Source organism: Babylonia areolata, chromosome 6 (genome assembly GCF_041734735.1).
Source record: "Babylonia areolata isolate BAREFJ2019XMU chromosome 6, ASM4173473v1, whole genome shotgun sequence".
Classification (NCBI taxonomy): domain Eukaryota; kingdom Metazoa; phylum Mollusca; class Gastropoda; order Neogastropoda; family Buccinidae; genus Babylonia; species Babylonia areolata.
The window spans coordinates 54,047,214-54,066,522 of record NC_134881.1 but is presented as its reverse complement, the minus strand read 5'-3'; the positions used below and the strand labels follow the sequence as shown (position 1 = coordinate 54,066,522).

The following is a 19,309-nucleotide window of genomic DNA, read 5'->3' as shown; positions in this document are numbered from 1 at the left end:
GTTCGACCTCAGCAGGGAGATCAGCCGCCTCAAGGCCATGGCCATGCCGGTCAAGGCCCGGGATCTCTACCACGGCAGGGGCATCGCTCTTCCTCCGTCAGTTCGTCCGTCTGTCTGTCTGTCTGAGTGTGAATAGAATAGAATAGAATAGATTTTATTGTCATGAAACCGTAAGGTTTATAAGACACAAGTGCAATGGTAATTGATTGAACGAATGAAAAAACACACAATTAATCAATCAGTTAATGCAGTAAATTGCAGCAGCATTCATAAGCGCCTCTGTGTGTGTGTGTGTGTGTGTGTGTGTGTGTGTGAGTGTGTGTGTGTGTGTGTGTTGGATGGTGGTGATAGTGATGTGCGTAGTGGTGAGTGTGGTTGTGTAGTGGGTGGGTTAGTGTGTGTGTTACTGTACTGTTGATTACGAGGGTGGCGAGTGGTGTAAGTGTGATGTTGATGTGTGATGTGTGGTTGATTGGTGTGTGGTGGTGGTGTGTGTGTGGGTGTGTTGTTGTGTGTGATCTCGAGTAGATATGTGAGGTGTGTGTGACCATTGTGAATCTGAAGCAGATTCACACAAACCGAACGATTGGAGCCTATGAAGTCGCGTTGGTGGTTAATGGCCAAGAAGTCATGATGGCTTACCGTCACTAAGGATTATGCTGCACTGGCGCGTGGTCGACGTCAAAGATTAATCTTTCAAACTGCAGTCTGGTGCCTAACCTGCTGCAATGAGCCGTGAGACGTAAATGAACGCTCGACGCGCCGCAGTCGCTACCGCGACTCTGTGTTAGCTCCTGTGTGTAACGCTGAGTGGTCTCGCGAGAAGTGTAGTAACCCTACATCACTCATGTCATCATGTGTAATTCCCTGCTCAATTCCCCCCCCTCCTTCCATCCCATGTGTGTGTGTCTTCTCTTTTTTGTGAAGTCATCCACTCTGTGATTTTAGCAAATTCACCCTTCCCACCCCATTCCATCATACGTGCAATGATTTTCTCTCTATTCATTGCATCGATGATCCAAAACGAACGATAAAACTCTCGATAAATACGAAACAGCATATTGCAGACCTGTCCTGCTGTCCCCTGTCTGTTGTTCCGTCAAGCAATATCAATATCGCAACGTGTAAGCTGCTTTCCATGTGTAGGTGATGATAGAGCTGGTGACAGCGGGTCACCCGATTAGCATCATGAAAATATGAAGGGGTATGGTGGGGTGCTGAGAGAGGTGGATGGTGACGAAGGAATAGCATCATTCTGACCACGGAAGCTAAGGATGTGCAGTGTGACCCACTGGAGCATCCAGGTGTCACTGTGGAGACGCTGAGGGCCCGTAGAGTGGATTGGAACTAGACGCTGTGATCATGGTCTGCTTGTTGTGGTTATGGAACATGCATTGTAGGTTGTAACCTCCGAATAAAATGGTAATATGCCCAACAATGGTTAATAAAAAATAATAATATTATAACATTCTAGTATCGTATGTATTTGGTGACTGAAACCTGACTGAATGACACAGAAAAAACGAATAATGAACGCCCAACGGCAGCCGTCAGTCGGCTCTACCCAGGCAGACAGTCTGTTGTATAAATGACTCCGTGTTGTGTTGGTAAAAGCGCTTAGAGCTTGGTCTCCGACCGAGGATAGGTGTAGTGTAAGTACCCATACCATTCACTCACTGATTCATGCATTGTGTAATTCCCTGCTTGGAATTTCCTTATTTCCATATCCTGTGTGTGTGTGTGTTCCTTCCTTCTTAAGTTTTGTTGAACGTCTATCCACAGTTGTGATTTTAGACGAAAATTCATTCCCATCCCCACCTTCACCATACCTCATACCGTCAATGATTTAATCTATCCTCTATTCTCAGTTTGCATCCACTGATCCAGAAAGGAAGAAAGAAAAAAAGGATGAGTAAAATAAAACAAACTAGTCTAAACTAGTCTCTGTCTGTCTGTCTGTCTGTCTCTCTCTCTCTATATATATGTGTGTGTGTGTGTGTGTGTGTGTGTGTGTGTGTGTGTGTGTGTGTGCTGGGGGGAAAGCGGGAACACGTAGGAGCGAGGGTGGAGTGTACTGAAGGGGTATGTGTGGGGGGCGGGGCGGGGGCGGGGGGGAGGGGGGAGGGGATGAGGGGTATCGTTCCTCCATTCACTTGGAAGCTGACGATGCGAGGTGTGCCCGTGGCTGTTGCAGAACTCACATGTCACTAGTGCCCAGACCGCCTGTGCGTGCCCCTGTGGTGCCCGAATTGGACGCTGATGATCGTAGGTGGTCACTCTGGTCTGTCTCTCTGTCTGTGTCTGTCTGTATGAATGTATTATATATATATATATATATATATATATATATATATATATATATATATATATATATATATATATATATATATATATATATATATATCTGCGTGTGTGTGTGTGTGTGTGTGTGTTTCTGTCTGCCTGTCTGTATGTATGTCTGTGTCTACCTCTCTGCGTCTATATGTTTGTTAATGTCTGTCCATATCTGTGTCTGTCTATCTGTTAATGTCTGTATCTGTGTCTGTCTGTCTGTCTGTCTATCTATTAATGCCTGTATGTATTGTCTGTCTGTTTCTATGTATGTCTGTGTCTGTCTGCCTGTATGTCTGTTAATGTCTGCCTGTATCTGTGTCTGTCTGTATATGCGTCTGTGTCCGCGTCTGTGTTTGTCTGTATGTATGTAGGTCTGCCTGTGTCCGTCTGTATCTGTCTACATCTGCCTGCCTGTCTGTAAGCCTGTGTCTGTCTGTATGTCTGTGAGCCTATGTCTGCGTCTGTCTGTACATCTCTGTGCCTATGTCTGTCTGTACATCTCTGTGTCTGTGTCTGTACATCTGTGTGCCTGTGTCTGTGTCTGTCTGTACATCTCTGTGCCTGTGTCTGTCTGTACATCTCTGTGTCTGTCTGTACATCTCTGTGTCTGTGTCTGTCTGTACATCTCTGTGCCTGTCTGTACATCTCTGTGTCTGTGTCTGTCTGTACATCTCTGTGCCTGTCTGTGTCTGTCTGTACATCTTTGTGTCTGTGTCTGTCTGTACATCTGTGTGTCTGTGTCTGTCTGTACATCTCTGTGTCTGTGTCTGTCTCTGTACATCTCTGTGTCTGTTTCTGTCTGTACGTCTCTGTGCCTGTGTCTGTCTGTACATCTCTGTGCCTGTCTGTGTCTGTCTGTACATCTCTGTGCCTGTGTCTGTGTCTGACTGTACATCCCTGTGCCTGTGCCTGTGTCTGACTGTACATCCCTGTGCCTGACTGTACATCCCTGTGCCTGTGTCTGACTGTACATGTCTGTGCCTGTGTCTGCGTCTGACTGTACATCCCTGTGCCTGTGTCTGTGCCTGTGTCTGTCTGTACATCTCTGTGCCTGTGTCTGCGTCTGACTGTACATCCCTGTGCCTGTGTCTGCGTCTGACTGTACATCCCTGTGTCTGTGCCTGTGTCTGACTGTACATCCCTGTGTCTGTGCCTGTGTCTGTGTCTGACTGTACATCCCTGTGTCTGTGTCTGACTGTACATCCCTGTGTCTGTGTCTGACTGTACATCCCTGTGTCTGTGTCTGTGTCTGACTGTACATCCCTGTGTCTGTGTCTGACTGTACATCCCTGTGCCTGTGTCTGTGTCTGACTGTACATCCCTGTGCCTGTGTCTGACTGTACATCCCTGTGCCTGTGTCTGCGTCTGACTGTACATCCCTGTGTCTGTGTCTGTGTCTGTGTCTGACTGTACATCCCTGTGTCTGTGTCTGACTGTACATCCCTGTGCCTGTGTCTGTGTCTGACTGTACATCTCTGTGCCTGTGTCTGACTGTACATCCCTGTGCCTGTGTCTGTGTCTGACTGTACATCTCTGTGCCTGTGTCTGACTGTACATCCCTGTGCCTGTGTCTGACTGTACATCCCTGTGTCTGTGTCTGTGTCTGACTGTACATCCCTGTGTCTGTGTCTGACTGTACATCCCTGTGTCTGTGTCTGTGTCTGACTGTACATCTCTGTGTCTGACTGTACATCCCTGTGTCTGTGTCTGACTGTACATCCCTGTGTCTGTGCCTGTGTCTGTGTCTGACTGTACATCCCTGTGTCTGTGTCTGTGCCTGTGTCTGACTGTACATCCCTGTGTCTGTGTCTGTGTCTGACTGTACATCCCTGTGTCTGTGTCTGTGTCTGACTGTACATCCCTGTGTCTGTGTCTGTGCCTGTGTCTGACTGTACATCCCTGTGCCTGTGTCTGTGTCTGACTGTACATCCCTGTGTCTGTGTCTGTGCCTGTGTCTGACTGTACATCCCTGTGTCTGTGTCTGTGTCTGACTGTACATCCCTGTGTCTGTGTCTGTGTCTGACTGTACATCCCTGTGTCTGTGTCTGTGCCTGTGTCTGACTGTACATCCCTGTGCCTGTGTCTGTGTCTGACTGTACATCCCTGTGTCTGTGTCTGTGCCTGTGTCTGACTGTACATCCCTGTGTCTGTGTCTGTGTCTGACTGTACATCCCTGTGTCTGTGTCTGTCTGTACATCCCTGTGTCTGTGCCTGTGTCTGACTGTACATCCCTGTGTCTGTGCCTGTGTCTGACTGTACATCCCTGTGTCTGTGTCTGACTGTACATCCCTGTGTCTGTGTCTGTGCCTGTGTCTGACTGTACATCCCTGTGCCTGTGTCTGTGTCTGACTGTACATCCCTGTGCCTGTGTCTGTGTCTGACTGTACATCCCTGTGTCTGTGTCTGTGCCTGTGTCTGACTGTACATCCCTGTGTCTGTGTCTGTGTCTGACTGTACATCCCTGTGTCTGTGTCTGTGTCTGACTGTACATCCCTGTGTCTGTGCCTGTGTCTGTGTCTGACTGTACATCCCTGTGTCTGTGTCTGACTGTACATCCCTGTGCCTGACTGTACATCCCTGTGTCTGTGTCTGACTGTACATCCCTAAAGTTTCTCATCATTTCATGTCACTGTATTTCATCCCTAAAGTTTCTCATCATTTCATGTCACTGTATTTCATCCCTAAAGTTTCTCATCATTTCATGTCACTGTATTTCATTCCTATAGTTTCTCATCATTTCATGTCACTGTATTTCATTCCTATAGTTTCTCATCATTTCATGTCGCTGTATTTCATTCCTATAGTTTCTCATCATTTCATGTCACTGTATTTCATTCCTATAGTTTCTCATCATTTCATGTCACTGTATTTCATCCCTAAAGTTTCTCATCATTTCATGTCACTGTATTTCATTCCTATAGTTTCTCATTTCATGTCACTGTATTTCATTCCTATAGTTTCTCATTTCATGTCGCTGTATTTCATTCCTATAGTTTCTCATCATTTCATGTCGCTGTATTTCATTCCTATAGTTTCTCATTTCATGTCACTGTATTTCATTCCTATAGTTTCTCATTTCATGTCACTGTATTTCATCCCTATAGTTTCTCATCATTTCATGTCACTGTATTTCATCACTAAAGTTTCTCATTTCATGTCACTGTATTTCATTCCTAAAGTTTCTCATCATTTCATGTCACTATTTCATCCCTATAGTTTCTCATCATTTCATGTCACTGTATTTCATTTCTATAGTTTCTCATCATTTCATGTCACTGTATTTCATTCCTAAAGTTTCTCATCATTTCATGTCACTGTATTTCATTCCTATAGTTTCTCATTTCATGTCACTGTATTTCATTCCTAAAGTTTCTCATCATTTCATGTCACTATTTCATTCCTATAGTTTCTCATCATTTCATGTCACTGTATTTCATTCCTACAGTTTCTCATCATTTCATGTCACTATTTCATTCCTATAGTTTCTCATCATTTCATGTCACTGTATTTCATTCCTATAGTTTCTCATCATTTCATGTCACTGTATTTCATCCCTAAAGTTTCTCATCATTTCATGTCACTGTATTTCATTCCTACAGTTTCTCATCATTTCATGTCACTGTATTTCATTCCTATAGTTTCTCATCATTTCATGTCGCTGTATTTCATTCCTATAGTTTCTCATCATTTCATGTCGCTGTATTTCATTCCTAAAGTTTCTCATCATTTCATGTCACTGTATTTCATTCCTAAAGTTTCTCATTTCATGTCACTGTATTTCATCCCTATAGTTTCTCATCATTTCATGTCACTGTGTTTCATCCCTAAAGTTTCTCATCATTTCATGTCACTGTGTTCAATAGTTCGCCTTGCGGCCCAGCCGACCGTTCATCGAAGTCCTGACCCGTCCTTGACCTTTGAACCCCAGCTGGCGAACTTTGAGAATCGAATCTCCGTGACCTTGGGGGACACACCCCGCACGCGCTCCGTCATCAAAGGGAAGCGACTCAATCAGCTGCCCAGCATCAATAAATCAATGCCAGCCGCTAAACCTGGTGAGTTCTTGGTCGTTTGTGTGTGTGTGTGTGTGTGTGTGTGTGTGTGTGTGTGTGTGTGTGTGTTTGTGATGTCTGCATTACTGTGTATGAACTGGAACCATAAGTGCGTTGTGCAAAATCTTGAGGTAAAAGAGGATAATGAAAAAAATTGTTATTCGACTATAAAACCAAATACACAAGTGTGCAACACTGAGAAATGTTGTTTTTGTTGTTATTATTATTATTATTATTATTACGATGATGATGATGATAATTGTTGTTGCTGTTGTTGTTATCATTATTGTCATTGTTAGGTTGTGTGTGTGTGTGTGTGTGTGTGTGTGTGTGTGTGTGATCCTGCTTGTCTAGTAAACCGGTCCGTTTTTAGAAAATATTGTCCGGCGATTTGCACGTGAAAACAACTGATAATGTGTAATTCAAGTTGAACAATAATCTCTTTATTTCTGTTTGTAGAGTTTGAGAAAATTGCTTTTGGTAAGAATGCGTGACATCAGCAGTGTAGTAGTAGTAGTCGTGCTACATGAAAACCATTTTTAACAACGCGTGTGGTCAGTTTATTCGCCAATAGAGCTAAAATTTTCTCTTTTGTTTTCTAAGATAGTTTAGATTCAGTTGAACATATTCGCGCGTCATAAATATGTTGAGCGCGCGCGTGTTTGTATTATTTACGAGCAGAAACACACGTTTGTTGACCTGTTTCATCACTTTTCCTTGGAATCATAATGAATGCATTCTTATTTATCTCAACAAAGTGTAGCGCTCTCTGTGATTCAACTTACAAATTCTTGTTGATACGTCTTATTTACAGTTTGGGATAAACACCATTTCATCCTAGCGTGTACATACTAAACAATACTAAATCTTTTACATGCTGCTTAGCAAATGCTTTTCTGTGTCTCTCAACCAACCAACCAGATGACTAGTGTGGCCGTTGAGACCGATTGTGAGCAACAAACCAACGCCACGTTTCATATTTTGTTGTGGTTACAAGAAACCCGTAACCTTTTCATGTGGTGCTTCCAGAGGGTTTTCAGAAATACGCTCGTCTTGTTTTGTCTTGTCTTGTCTTGTCCTGTCTTGTCTCCAGTGTCTTGTCCTATCTTGTCTCGTCATGTCTTGTCTTGTCCTGTCTTGTCTCCAGTGTCTTGTCCTATCTTATCTTGTCCTATCTTGTCTTGTCTTGTCTTGTCCTGTCTTGTCTCCAGTGTCTTGTCTTGTCCTATCTTGTCCTGTCTTGTCTTGTCCTATCTTGTCCTGTCTTATCTTGTCCTATCTTGTCTTGTCTTGTCCTGTCTCGTCTTGTCTTGTCCTGTCTTGTCTCCAGTGTCTTGTCCTATCTTGTCCTGTCCTGTCTTGTCCTATCTTGTCTTGTCTTGTCCTGTCTTGTCTCCAGTGTCTTGTCTTGTCCTATCTTGTCTCGTCTTGTCCTGTCTTGTCTCCAGTGTCTTGTCCTATCTTGTCTCGTCATGTCTTGTCTTGTCTCCAGTGTCTTGTCCTATCTTGTCTTGTCCTATCTTGTCTTGTCCTGTCTTGTCCTATCTTGTCTTGTCTTGTCCTGTCTTGTCTTGTCCTATCTTGTCTTGTCCTATCTTGTCTCGTCTTGTCTTGTCCTGTCTTGTCTCCAGTGTCTTGTCCCCAGTGTCTTGTCCTATCTTATCTTGTCCTATCTTGTCCTATCTTATCTTGTCCTATCTTGTCTCGTCTTGTCCTGTCTTGTCTCCAGTGTCTTGTCTTGTCCTATCTTGTCCTGTCTTGTCTTGTCCTATCTTGTCTTGTCCTGTCTTGTCTCCAGTGTCTTGTCCTATCTTATCTTGTCCTATCTTGTCTTGTCCTATCGTGTCCTATCTTATCTTGTCTTGTCCTGTCTTGTCTTGTCTTGTCCTGTCTTGTCTTGTCCTGTCTTGTCTTGTCCTGTCTTGTCTCCAGTGTCTTGTCTTGTCCTATCTTGTCTCGTCTTGTCTTGTCTTGTCCTGTCTTGTCTCCAGTGTCTTGTCTTGTCCTATCTTGTCCTATCTTGTCTCGTCATGTCTTTTCTTGGCTGTGAAGGCCTACGTGTCTGTGTTGATGCTGAGGGCTGCTGGTTGATCACCACAGAACGTGCGTTTTGCAGCCATGCCAGACTGTACATGTAACAGGCACACAGCTGCCAAAAGAGAACCGAATCTGTCCTAATTGTCTTAACTAATTGCCATTGTCAGAGGTCAAGGACAGACGATCGCCGATCTTGCTGGCGAAGGAGAAGAGAACTGTGACCAACCTTCAGGCCCGCCTCAATCTCTCCAGTACAGTTGTCTTCCCTTGTACCCCAATTACGCATTGCATGTGTTTATTTTTTTGTTTTTTATCCATGTACACTAATCGCAGTTTTAAGGCGAACAACAAAAGCTTCAAGACAGACCCTGGAACTCTAACCTCTAAAGGATTTCTGCCCTGCTGTAATGTGCCTGCACTGGTACCGCTGATTTATTTATTTTATTTTATTTTTTGGATGTCATGTATCTATGTATTCGCCTGGAAAAAAAATTGCTGTGAATAACTGCCCCTTTTTTTTGGCCTTTCTGCATATTGCTCCGTATATATAGCAAACGACAGTGAGCGTTGAAGTATAGTTTGAACCTGACTAACTTTACATGTTTCCCCTTGTTTTAGAACGCTGGTTACACCAAAGTCCCGATGTACATGTTGACAGTGTCTTTGGTTGAATCAGAGTCACTATGTACATGTTGACAGGGTCTTTGGTTGAATCAGAGTCACTATGTACATGTACACAGGGTCTTTGGTTGAACCAGAGTCACTATGTACATGTTGACAGGGTCTTTGGTTGAACCAGAGTCACTATGTACATGTTGACAGTGTCTTTGGTTGAATCAGAGTCACTATGTACATGTTGACAGGGTCTTTGGTTGAATCAGAGTCACTATGTACATGTACACAGGGTCTAGTATCAAAGTCCCTATGTGCATGTTGACAGGGTCTAGTATCAAAGTCCCTATGTGCATGTTGACCGGGTCTAGTATCAAAGTCCCTATGTGCATGTTGACAGGGTCTAGTATCAAAGTCCCTATGTGCATGTCTAGTATCAAAGTCCCTATGTGCATGTTGACCGGGTCTAGTATCAAAGTTCCTATGTGAATTGTTGACAGGGTCTAGTATCAAAGTCCCTATGTACATGTATACAGGGTCTAGTATCAAAGTCCCTATGTGCATGTTGACAGAGTCTAGTATCAAAGTCCCTATGTGCATGTTGACAGGATCTAGTATCAAAGTCCCTATGTGCATGTTGACAGAGTCTAGCATCAAAGTCCCTATGTACATGTATACAGGGTCTACTATCAAAGTCCCTATGTGCATGTTGACAGAGTCTAGTATCAGAGTCCCTATGTGCATGTTGACAGAGTCTAGAATCAGAGTCCCTATGTGCATGTTGACATGGTCTAGCATCAAAGTCCCTATGTGCATGTTAACAGGGTCTAGTATCAAAGTCCCTATGTGCATGTTAACAGGGTCTAGTATCAAAGTCCCTATGTGCATGTTAACAGGGTCTAGTATCAAAGTCCCTATGTGCATGTTGACAGGGTCTAGTATCAAAGTCCCTATGTGCATGTTGACAGGGTCTTCGGTGGCATTCGTGGTCTGTCTGTCCCTCGTCAGGACAATAGAAAATTTCTTGTGCTACTCATAAACTGTAATTAGCCTAATTAAAACTCGTATTTAATTTTAAACAATTTTTAGTACGTTTATTTTATTTTTTTTTATTACTTCATCAAAGATCATTTTAATTTTTTGTTTTTACTTGACTACTGCCATGTATCAGCACCGCCACCACACGTACCATCACTATGATTATTCAGCTACTACTACTACTGCTGCAGTAGCTGCTGCTACTACTACTACTACTACTACTACTACTCTTGCAGCTGATGCTACCACTTCTACTATTACTGCTGCTGTTGTTGCTGCTACTACTACTGCTGCTACTACTACCACTGCTGGTGGTGGTGGTACACTACTACTACTACTCATGCTGTTGCTGCTACCTCTACTCCTACTACTGCTGCTGCTATTCCTACTACTACTGGTGTTGCTGTTCCTGCTAATACTACTCTTGCTTCTACTGCTACTGCTGCTACGACTGACTCCTACTACTGCTACTTCTGTTACTACTGCTGCTGCTGTTCCTCAGTACTACTACTACTACTACTACTCATGCTGCTGCTACCACTACTCCTACTACTGCTGCTACTACTACTGCTGCTGTGGCTACTGCCACTGCTACTACTACTACTGCTACTACTACTACTGCTGCTGCTATTGCTGGTCCCCCACTGCCTTTGTGTGTGTGTGTGTGTGTGTGTGTGTGTGTGTGTGTGTGTGTGTGTGTGTGTGTGTGTGTGTGTGTGTGTGTGTAGCGAGGTATACTGTACATGACATGAACCCGCCACAGGCCCCCCAGGCCCTGGTCCCTACTGCTGTCACTCCTCCCTCCTGAGGCCCTGCACGGGTTGCCCGGGGCTGTGCGTGCTGGGGGGGCCCAACCTCCTCACCTCCCCACTCCCGCCCCTCCCTCAGGCCCCCCACACCCACCACACCCACACCCACTCCCACGCCCACCCCAGTCGCCCTGCTGGTAAGAAGACCGTGGTGATGGCATCCCGGCATCACTGTATGCTTCGGGTTTTGAGGGTTTTTTTTTTTCCTGGTGTCTCCCACTGGGGTTCCCGCTTGTGGTGGTGGTGGGTGGTGAGTGGATACCCGGGTGGTGGTGGTGGTGGAGGTGGTGGTGGTGGTAGGTGGGTTGGTGGGGAAGTGGTTCATTTCTTGGGGAATAGTGTGAGCACCTGATTTTTTAAAATTTTTATGTTTACAATATACAATTGGATTTTGGACGAAATTTCTGCTCTTGCATCCATTTGTCCACCATTGTTCACTTTGTTAACCCCTTCACTGCTAGTACGTTTTGCTATGGCCTATGCTGAGAAAATTTTCAGAAAAACAAGAAAAACACGCCAATGATTTTAATTTGCTTATATTTCAAAAAGTACTGAAGATAAGTGCATAAAAGTATATATCAAATGAAAGGAAAATGAACCAAGATTTTGTTTTTGATACTCACATGTTCAAATAATGAGTCAATCTGACAGAAAAATTCCATCAAATGCATTAATAAAAAAAAAATGGGACTGTCATTCCATCATGTAGGTGCTACAATATCAACCAGGTTATCAACGTGTCTTTCTTGTGACTATTGTGATCAACCACTCACACTGTCAAGGCTGAGCAACAGTGTCCAGGTACATAAGACTCCAACACAGTCCACACAAAGAATGAAAAGGGTGTACTCACCCAGGATCTACCGCCAGTAAAAACGCTGTGTGGGGTACTTGCAGAAACAGTCTTCAAGACACAGTGCTGGTTTGCTGGGGCAGTCTGGGCAGTAGAACCCCACACCCTTTCTTTGTCCTTTCTTCCAGCAGACTCTGCACCTCCTTTGTGGCCAGGCCTTCTGTGGGGTAGGTGGGGTGAAGTGACGTCCACACAAGACAAACAGCGTGGTCATCTTTAGCAGTGTCTTGGTCACCAAAAATCATGGCACTAATTACATCCTTCTGAAGTCCAGGAGTGTACTGCTGTTGCCTGCTTTTTTTGTAGAGGATGTGTGCATTCAGCATGGCAATTTGTAGAAAATGCACACACAGCTATTTGTACCACTTCAAGGTTTTCCTTGTGACATCGTAGGGCTGCAGCTGTTGGTCATGATGGTCCATGGCACCCATGTTTTTGTTGTAATCCAGAATTGCTGGAGGCTTGTTTACTGCCTTTTGGTCTTGCTGCTGCTGGTCTTCAGTTGTAGGTTTGTGGCAACTTGTCAACTCCAGATAGTCCAGGATGAACATCATGATCATCAGCATGCTGCATACCTGAAATACATAAAAGACTAAGTCTGTTGGGTTTGGGGGTTTTTTTTTGTTTTTGTTTTTTTTACATATAAAAAGATCATGAAATGGTACCATTTTATTTCTGATTGTTTTCAGAAGCTGAAATACAAACACACACATACCTACCCCACCCCCCACCCCAAACCCCCAAAACACACACAAACTGAAACTGGTTCATGGTATGCCACACCCCCTTCATTCTCTTTCTCATACAAAACAAAATGACAACACATCACACACACACACACACACACACACTTCTACAAGTGTTGCATTTACAAAGTAATTTAGGCATGCAGTTCTGTATATCATTCTCTGATTTCAGTTTTATAAACATCATCTCTTCCCCCCCCCCCCACCTCCCCCCCTCTCTCTCTCACACACACAAACAACAACAACAACAACAACAACAAACCAATACACACTCAGGAACGAACACACAGAAAGCTGCAGGCGAGCGACACACGCTGTCATCAACAATGAGCCAGCCAGCAAGCCACGCCCCCCTGGGCTGTGATGGTCAGACACAGTACCCACGTGACTGACTCTCACTCACACACACTGATCAGTGACTGACGAAGCCAATTACCACAGTTTCAGTTTCACTTTCTCAAGGAGGCGTCACTGCGTTCGGACAAATCCATACATGCTACAAAACATCTGTTGAGCAGATGCCTGACCAGCAGCATAACCCAACGCGCTTAGTCAGGCCTTGAGTGCATGCTTACATATTTGTGTACCTATGAAAGTGGATTTCATTTTACGTAATTTCGCCAGAGGACAACACTCTCGTTGCCATGGGTTCTTTTTCAGTGCGCCAAGTGCGTGCTGCACACGGGACCTCGGTTTATCGTTTCATCCGAAAGACTAGACGCTCAGTTTGATTTTCCAGTCAAACTTGGGAGAAAGGGCGAGAGCGGGATTCGAACCCACACCCTCACGGACTCTCTGTATTGGCAGCTGAGCGTCTTAACCATTCTGCCACCTTCCTCCTAACACACCACAGCTAACACGTTCAAAACACACACAATGCAGTCATATTCATTGTTACAACAAACGGAGAGCAAATAATAAACTGACAAACCTCGAAAACACCCACCTGCATCTTGAATCAGCTGAGCTTGTTTGTCTTCAGTTTCGTCAAACAACACCACCTCCCACCCCCCTCCACTGTCAAAATCAGCGTCTTCGGCATCAACTTCACGCAGTTCTGTCTCATTCAGTCCACAATCTTCATCTCTACTGTTTGCATCGCGAAAGAATTCTTTCAATACAAGTGCAAGTGTTTGGGTTTGTCTGCGTTCAGCCATGGCTTTGCAAACACAACTTGAGCTTCGTACAAACTTGCAAAACTTTCGCCATAAATATGAAAATCCAATGAATAATTTTAGCTTATGGAACTCAGGAGATAAAGAGCTCTCAGGGGAGCTAATTTAATTAATGGTTAGCAGACTGTATTTTCTGTAATGCGGGACTCGAAACATGGAACGAAAAATAGCTGTTTACTTACTACGCTATAATAACGAAAAGGTGTTAGGTGTTTAACAACCGCGGTATGATAACGAAAATGTATTAGCTGTTTAATAACTCAGCTATAAATTATGGTAGGTGGGCATAATTGCGAAACGATTCAGTCGAAGTGACCAGCTCAACGTATGCATTTGTACAGACAGAACAGGTTGTACTGACGATCGTCAAATTTAGCTCTTTTGTTTTTGAAGGTTTTCTCCGATTGGTTGCATCAGGAAAAGTTCGCCTACTCCTTTTCAGCGTTTTTTCTACGGTTGAAACAGAGCCAAGCAGGGGTACCTGAGGGTCAGTGCGAACGGACAAGTCTTCTTGCGAACGATGGGTTTAGGTACACGTGGACAATTAAAACAGAAGCAGGTCTTGAACTCATTAGACATAACATATTATTGGAACATTACACCAGACTGTTGTGTTGTTGGTTTTGATCACACACACACACACACACACACACACACCACACCACACCACACCACGCAAAACACACTCTTTTGTGACGCTCAGTATACCAATCTGTGCAGCATCGTTCACAAATAGACTCGCGTCAACATATCCAAAAGTCTAATTACAATCGACACTATTTTGGAGATTCCTGTCAAAACTGACATTCTGATCTGTCACCAACATGCTTTCTTGAAATCAATTCTCCCAGCACTGGTAATTTACAATTCATTCAACATATTCATCCAATCAGATCAGTTATTTAAACCTGTGTCAAAGTTCATGTTCAACTACTTGCTTCTCTTGTTTTGTTTTTTTTAGAATTTTGAGAGCACGTTTGTGAACTTGGTCGGTAGTGGTGTGCGAAGAGAAGAAAGAATGCGGAAATAGCCGGAAATAGCCGATGCTTGACTTGTTCTCAGAAATGAATATTCGAGTCATTTAAGTATCAGAACGAGGTCGAAGCAGACGATAAAATTTAATTCTGAAATGTGTGTGATGAGAACACTTCGAAGTGGGGTGGTGCACGAACCGTTCGCAATTACAGGCTGTTCGCAAGTAGGCGTGCCTACCACAATTGCGAAAAGATATAAGCTGTTTAGTAATTGCGCTTTGATAACGAAAAGGTATTAGCTGTTAAATGACGACGCGGCTATTTTAACAATTGCGCTTTGATAACGAAAAGGTATTAGCTGTTAAATGACGACGCTATTTTAACGGAAAGAACATACTGGCCTAAAAATGCGAACAGTGACATGAGTGATTGTCTTGCTCAGAACAGTGTTTTTTGCGTGCAGTGTTCTTGCGTTGCACAGTGCAGTGTTCTTGCGTTGCTCAGTGCAGTGTTCTTGCGTTGTTCTGTGCAGTGTTTTTGCGTTGTTCAGTATATGCATTGTCAGCAGTCTGGCCGGCTTGCGCTGCAGGCTGTTTGCTCCAATAGAACTTTATCAGTGAACTGATTTATCACGTCACTGGTCTCTCTATCCGGTGTGCAGTGACTGCTTGAACTGATTCGCTAATTCTATTATTAGGCACTGACCAGATTACTGTTAATTGATTGGTTTCACTTTTGGCTTCGTTTCCTTTTTTTTTTTTTTTGCTTTTGTTTTGTCGTGCCAGCATGCAGTTCTCTTTTATTTTCAGTGTGTGTGTGTGTGTGTGGGGGGGGGGGGGGGGGGGGGGGGGGGGGGGGGGGGGGGGGTGACTGATTTGATTTGTTAATGTGATTTGATTTAAAGTATATACTCTCTCTCTCTCTCTCTCTCTCTCTCTCTCTCTCTCTCTCCCAGGCTCTCTCTGCGTGTGTGTGTGTGTGTGTGTGTGTGTGTGTGTGTGGCTGATTTGATTTGATTTGATAATGTGATTTGATTTAAAGTATATACTCTCTCTCTCTCTATCTCCCAGGCTCTCGCTCTGCGCGCGCGCGCGCGTGTGTGTGTGTGTGTGTGATTTGGTATGATTTGAATTGATTTTACGTCTGTTCACCCTCTGTGTGAAAACCCTCGGGGGGGCGCGTATCACTGTTTGATTTGATTTGATAATGTGATTGATTTAAAGTGTACTCTCTCTCTCTCTCTCTCTCTCTCTCTCTCTCTCTCTCTCTCTCTCTCTCTCTCTCTCTCTGTGCGTGCGCGCACGTGTGTGTGTGCCAATGTGTGTGTGCGTGATTTTATATGATTTGAATTGATAATGTGATTGATTTAAAGTGTACTCTCTCTCTCTCTCTCTCTCTCTCTCTCTCTCTCTCTCTCTCTCTCTCTCTGTGCGTGCGCGCACGTGTGTGTGTGTGCCAATGTGTGTGTGCGTGATTTTATATGATTTGAATTGATTTTACGTCTGTTCACCCTCTGTGTGTGTGTGTGTGTGTGTGTGTGTGTGTGTGTGTGTGTGTGTGAGTGAGTGAGTGTGTGTGTGTGTGTGTGTGTGTGTGTGTGTGTGTGTGTGTGTGTGTGAGTATGTGTGTGTGTGTGTGTGTGTATGTGTGTGTGTGTGTGTGTGTGTGTGTGTGTGTGTACGCCCATGTAAGTCTGGGGGTCGCATAGATGACTGAGTGCGCGGTGTGCATGTGACTGAGTGGAGAATGTGAATGGACGCACTCACACACTGAAATAGAGAAAGAAAGAGAGGGGGAGATAGAGAGATATGATGTTACCGATTGAGTATCTGTGGAAACAGGACACATTTACATTCTAGGGATTACGCCATTTAATTGCTAACACATCCATGACTGACTGACTGGCAGTGTTGAGTTATTGCTCAACGTGAGTGGTAGACCATCTGTTCCAATGACGTATTTCTATATCACTCGCTATTATAGGCCTGTTGCACAGAACACTCAGCAGCTCGCCAAAAATCAGTTAAAAATCGTTTGGAGCATAGATTAGCAGTACAAATCTTTGAACATACTTTTCCTTTGTTAAAAGGCTAAAAATAATGAATCAGTAATCGAAGTTAGAATCCATACCAAATGAAATGATTGCAAACTCCTAACTTGCTACTAAGTATGAAATGCAACGAAAGATAAAAAAGAAGAAAAAAAAAAGAAACTGACAGAAAAGAAAAAAAAGAAAAGAAAAGAAAAGAGAACGTTTCTTCCATTGAATATTCACAAGAAATAGACGTAATGAAAACTTCAAGATAGGATTTCTTTTTAACGATGTAGCCTATTAGTATTTTGTGTTCAAAACACACTGACACAAAAAAAAGCAATGCAAGTTACCCACATTTTTACGGGATTTATATATATATCAATCTTCTCATCTAGCCTGCCGCATACAGTTTTGTGGACACTGGACCAGCCGTGACATGAGTTGATGGACTTTTTTTTCCCTTTCTCCTTGACAGGATTACCACGTGACGACACCAGCCTATCAAAATCACAGAGCAGCGTCCCACACAGCAGCCGCAGTGCAGCCTGGGTAGAGGAGCAGAATGAACTGCTGTGAGTGATACGGTGAACTTGTCAAGAGTTCAGTGCAACCATGGGCACTAATATCTCGCAACATCCGATACTGGTATCTATCGGCTGCTGCCCGTAATGAAGGGGTGCGAGAGGGGTGGCAGGGGTGTGGAGGGGGGGATCTTGTTTCGGTGAAGGTCGTGGCGTTGTTGGAGGGGATGAGTTTGGATGTCAGTCTCAGTGGCACTTCAAAGGTGAGTTTGGATGTCAGTCTGTCAGTGACGCTTTAAGGGTGAGTTTGGATGTCAGTCTGTCAGTGGCACTTAAAGGGTGAGTTTGGATGTCAGTCTGTCAGTGGCACTTAAAGGGTGAGTTTGGATGTCAGTCTGTCAGTGGCGCTTAAAGGGTGAGTTTGGATGTCAGTCTGCCAGTGGCGCTTTAAGGGTGAGTTTGGATGTCAGTCTGCCAGTGGCGCTTAAAGGGTGAGTTTGGACGGATGTCAGTCTGCCAGTGGCGCTTTAAGGGTGAGTTTGGACGGATGTCAGTCTTAGTGGCGCTTTAAGGGTGAGTTTGGACGAATGTCAGTGTGCCAGTGGCGCTTTAAGGGTGAGTTTGGACGGATGTCAGTGTGCCAGTGCGCGGCACCCCAAGGGGGGGTTCCTGGGTGTCAAAATAGGAGTGGAGTTCCACGTGGGGGGTGAAGTCCGTGCTAGCTTTTGGTGAAATCCTGGCTGTTGAAATTCCGACGTTCTCTTTCTGCTTTGTCCATCAGGCCCAGCCCACCTTCATCTCCCACAAGCCTCCCCCCTTCCCCTCACTGCCCCCTCTCCCTTCATCACCCCCAAGCCTCCCTCCCCCTCCTCTCACTGCCCCCCCCCCTCTCCCTTCATCTCCCACAAGCCTCCCCCCTTCCCCTCACTGCCCCCCCCCCCTTCATCTCCCACAAGCCTCCCCCTCCCCCTCCTCTCACTCCCCCCCCCTTCATCACCCACAAGCCCCCCCTCCTCTCACTGCCTCCCCCTCTCCCTTCATTTCCCACAAGCCTCCCCCCCCCTCCTCTCACTGCCCCCCCCCTTCATCTCCTCCAAGCCTCCCCCCTCCTCTCACTGCCCCCCCCCTTCATCTCCCACAAGCCTCCCCCCCTCCTCTCACTGCCCCCCCCCCCACCCTTCATCTCTCACAAGCCCCCCCCCCCTCTCACTGCCCCCCCCCCCCCCACCCTTCATCTCTCACAAGCCCCCCCCACCCCTCTCACTGCCCCACCTTCATCTCTCACAAGCCTCACCCCCCCCCCTCTCACTGCCCCCCCCACCCTTCATCTCTCACAAGCCCCCCCCCCCCCCCTCTCACTCCCCCCCCTTCATCTCTCACAAGCCTCACCCCCCCCCTCCTCCTCTCACTGCCCCCCCTGCATTCTTTTAATTTTTGTGATTTAGAGGTTGGTGGTTATTTTGCAAAAATTACAGATAGTTTCAGAAGTCAAAGGGTTAACTATTGACACCATTTTTTTAAAGTAGAAAAAAAAAGTTAGTTTACACGGGATAGTAATTTGTTCATCTCTCTCTTTCTGTTTCTGTCTTCTCTCTCTGTCTGTCATATGTACCTACACGCTTACACACACACTCTCTCTCTCTCTCTCTCTCTCTCTCTCACACACACACACTCACACACACACACACACACACACACACACACACACACTGACAAAAGCGTAGCACAAATGTCGTTAACCAGAAACTGTGCGGGCAGCTCTGAACACGAATGACAGCTGCCTCATGACATGCACAGAGCTCGTTCCCCCAAGAAAGGAGGCAGGGAGCGGGAGGAGCAGCGACCGTCCTACCCCCAGCCTGTCACCATGCCAGTCACCCAGAAGGGGGGCAGCCCCGAGCCCCCGCCCCCCACCACTGAAGGAGGACCACGTCCCACGGAGGAGGCCCTGTCAGGGGCTAGTCAGAAGACCCCCAACCCTCTGAAGGTATGCACGTATGGTTTGTGCTCACCCCTGCCAGAGCCTTATGGTTGGACACAATATCACTAGTATCTGCCTTCACCTTTTTTCTTCCTCCGTTTTGCTTCACATATTGTTTTGAAAAAATGACGGAAAAAAAAAG

The 19,309-nt window shown here is 45.1% G+C and overlaps 1 protein-coding gene across 6 annotated transcripts in view; it reads left to right on the top strand.

Annotated features, from left to right (window-relative positions):
• LOC143283157 (uncharacterized) overlaps positions 1–19,309 on the top strand; it is a 58,488-nt gene that overhangs the window by 25,727 nt on the left and 13,452 nt on the right. For 4 of the 6 annotated variants that reach the window (XM_076589304.1, XM_076589306.1, XM_076589305.1 and 1 more), the window contains 6 exons: positions 1–96; positions 2,195–2,265; positions 6,198–6,389; positions 8,591–8,674; positions 17,141–17,237; positions 18,984–19,173. The exon at positions 1–96 is cut by the window's left edge and continues 135 nt beyond it. In XM_076589304.1, coding sequence (XP_076445419.1) covers positions 1–96; positions 2,195–2,265; positions 6,198–6,389; positions 8,591–8,674; positions 17,141–17,237; positions 18,984–19,173 — 730 coding nt within the window. Of the gene's footprint in view, positions 97–2,194; positions 2,266–6,197; positions 6,390–6,845; positions 6,867–8,590; positions 8,675–17,140; positions 17,238–18,983; positions 19,174–19,309 lie in introns of all 6 variants that reach the window. The other 2 variants (XM_076589307.1, XM_076589308.1) reach the window with 2 other exon arrangements.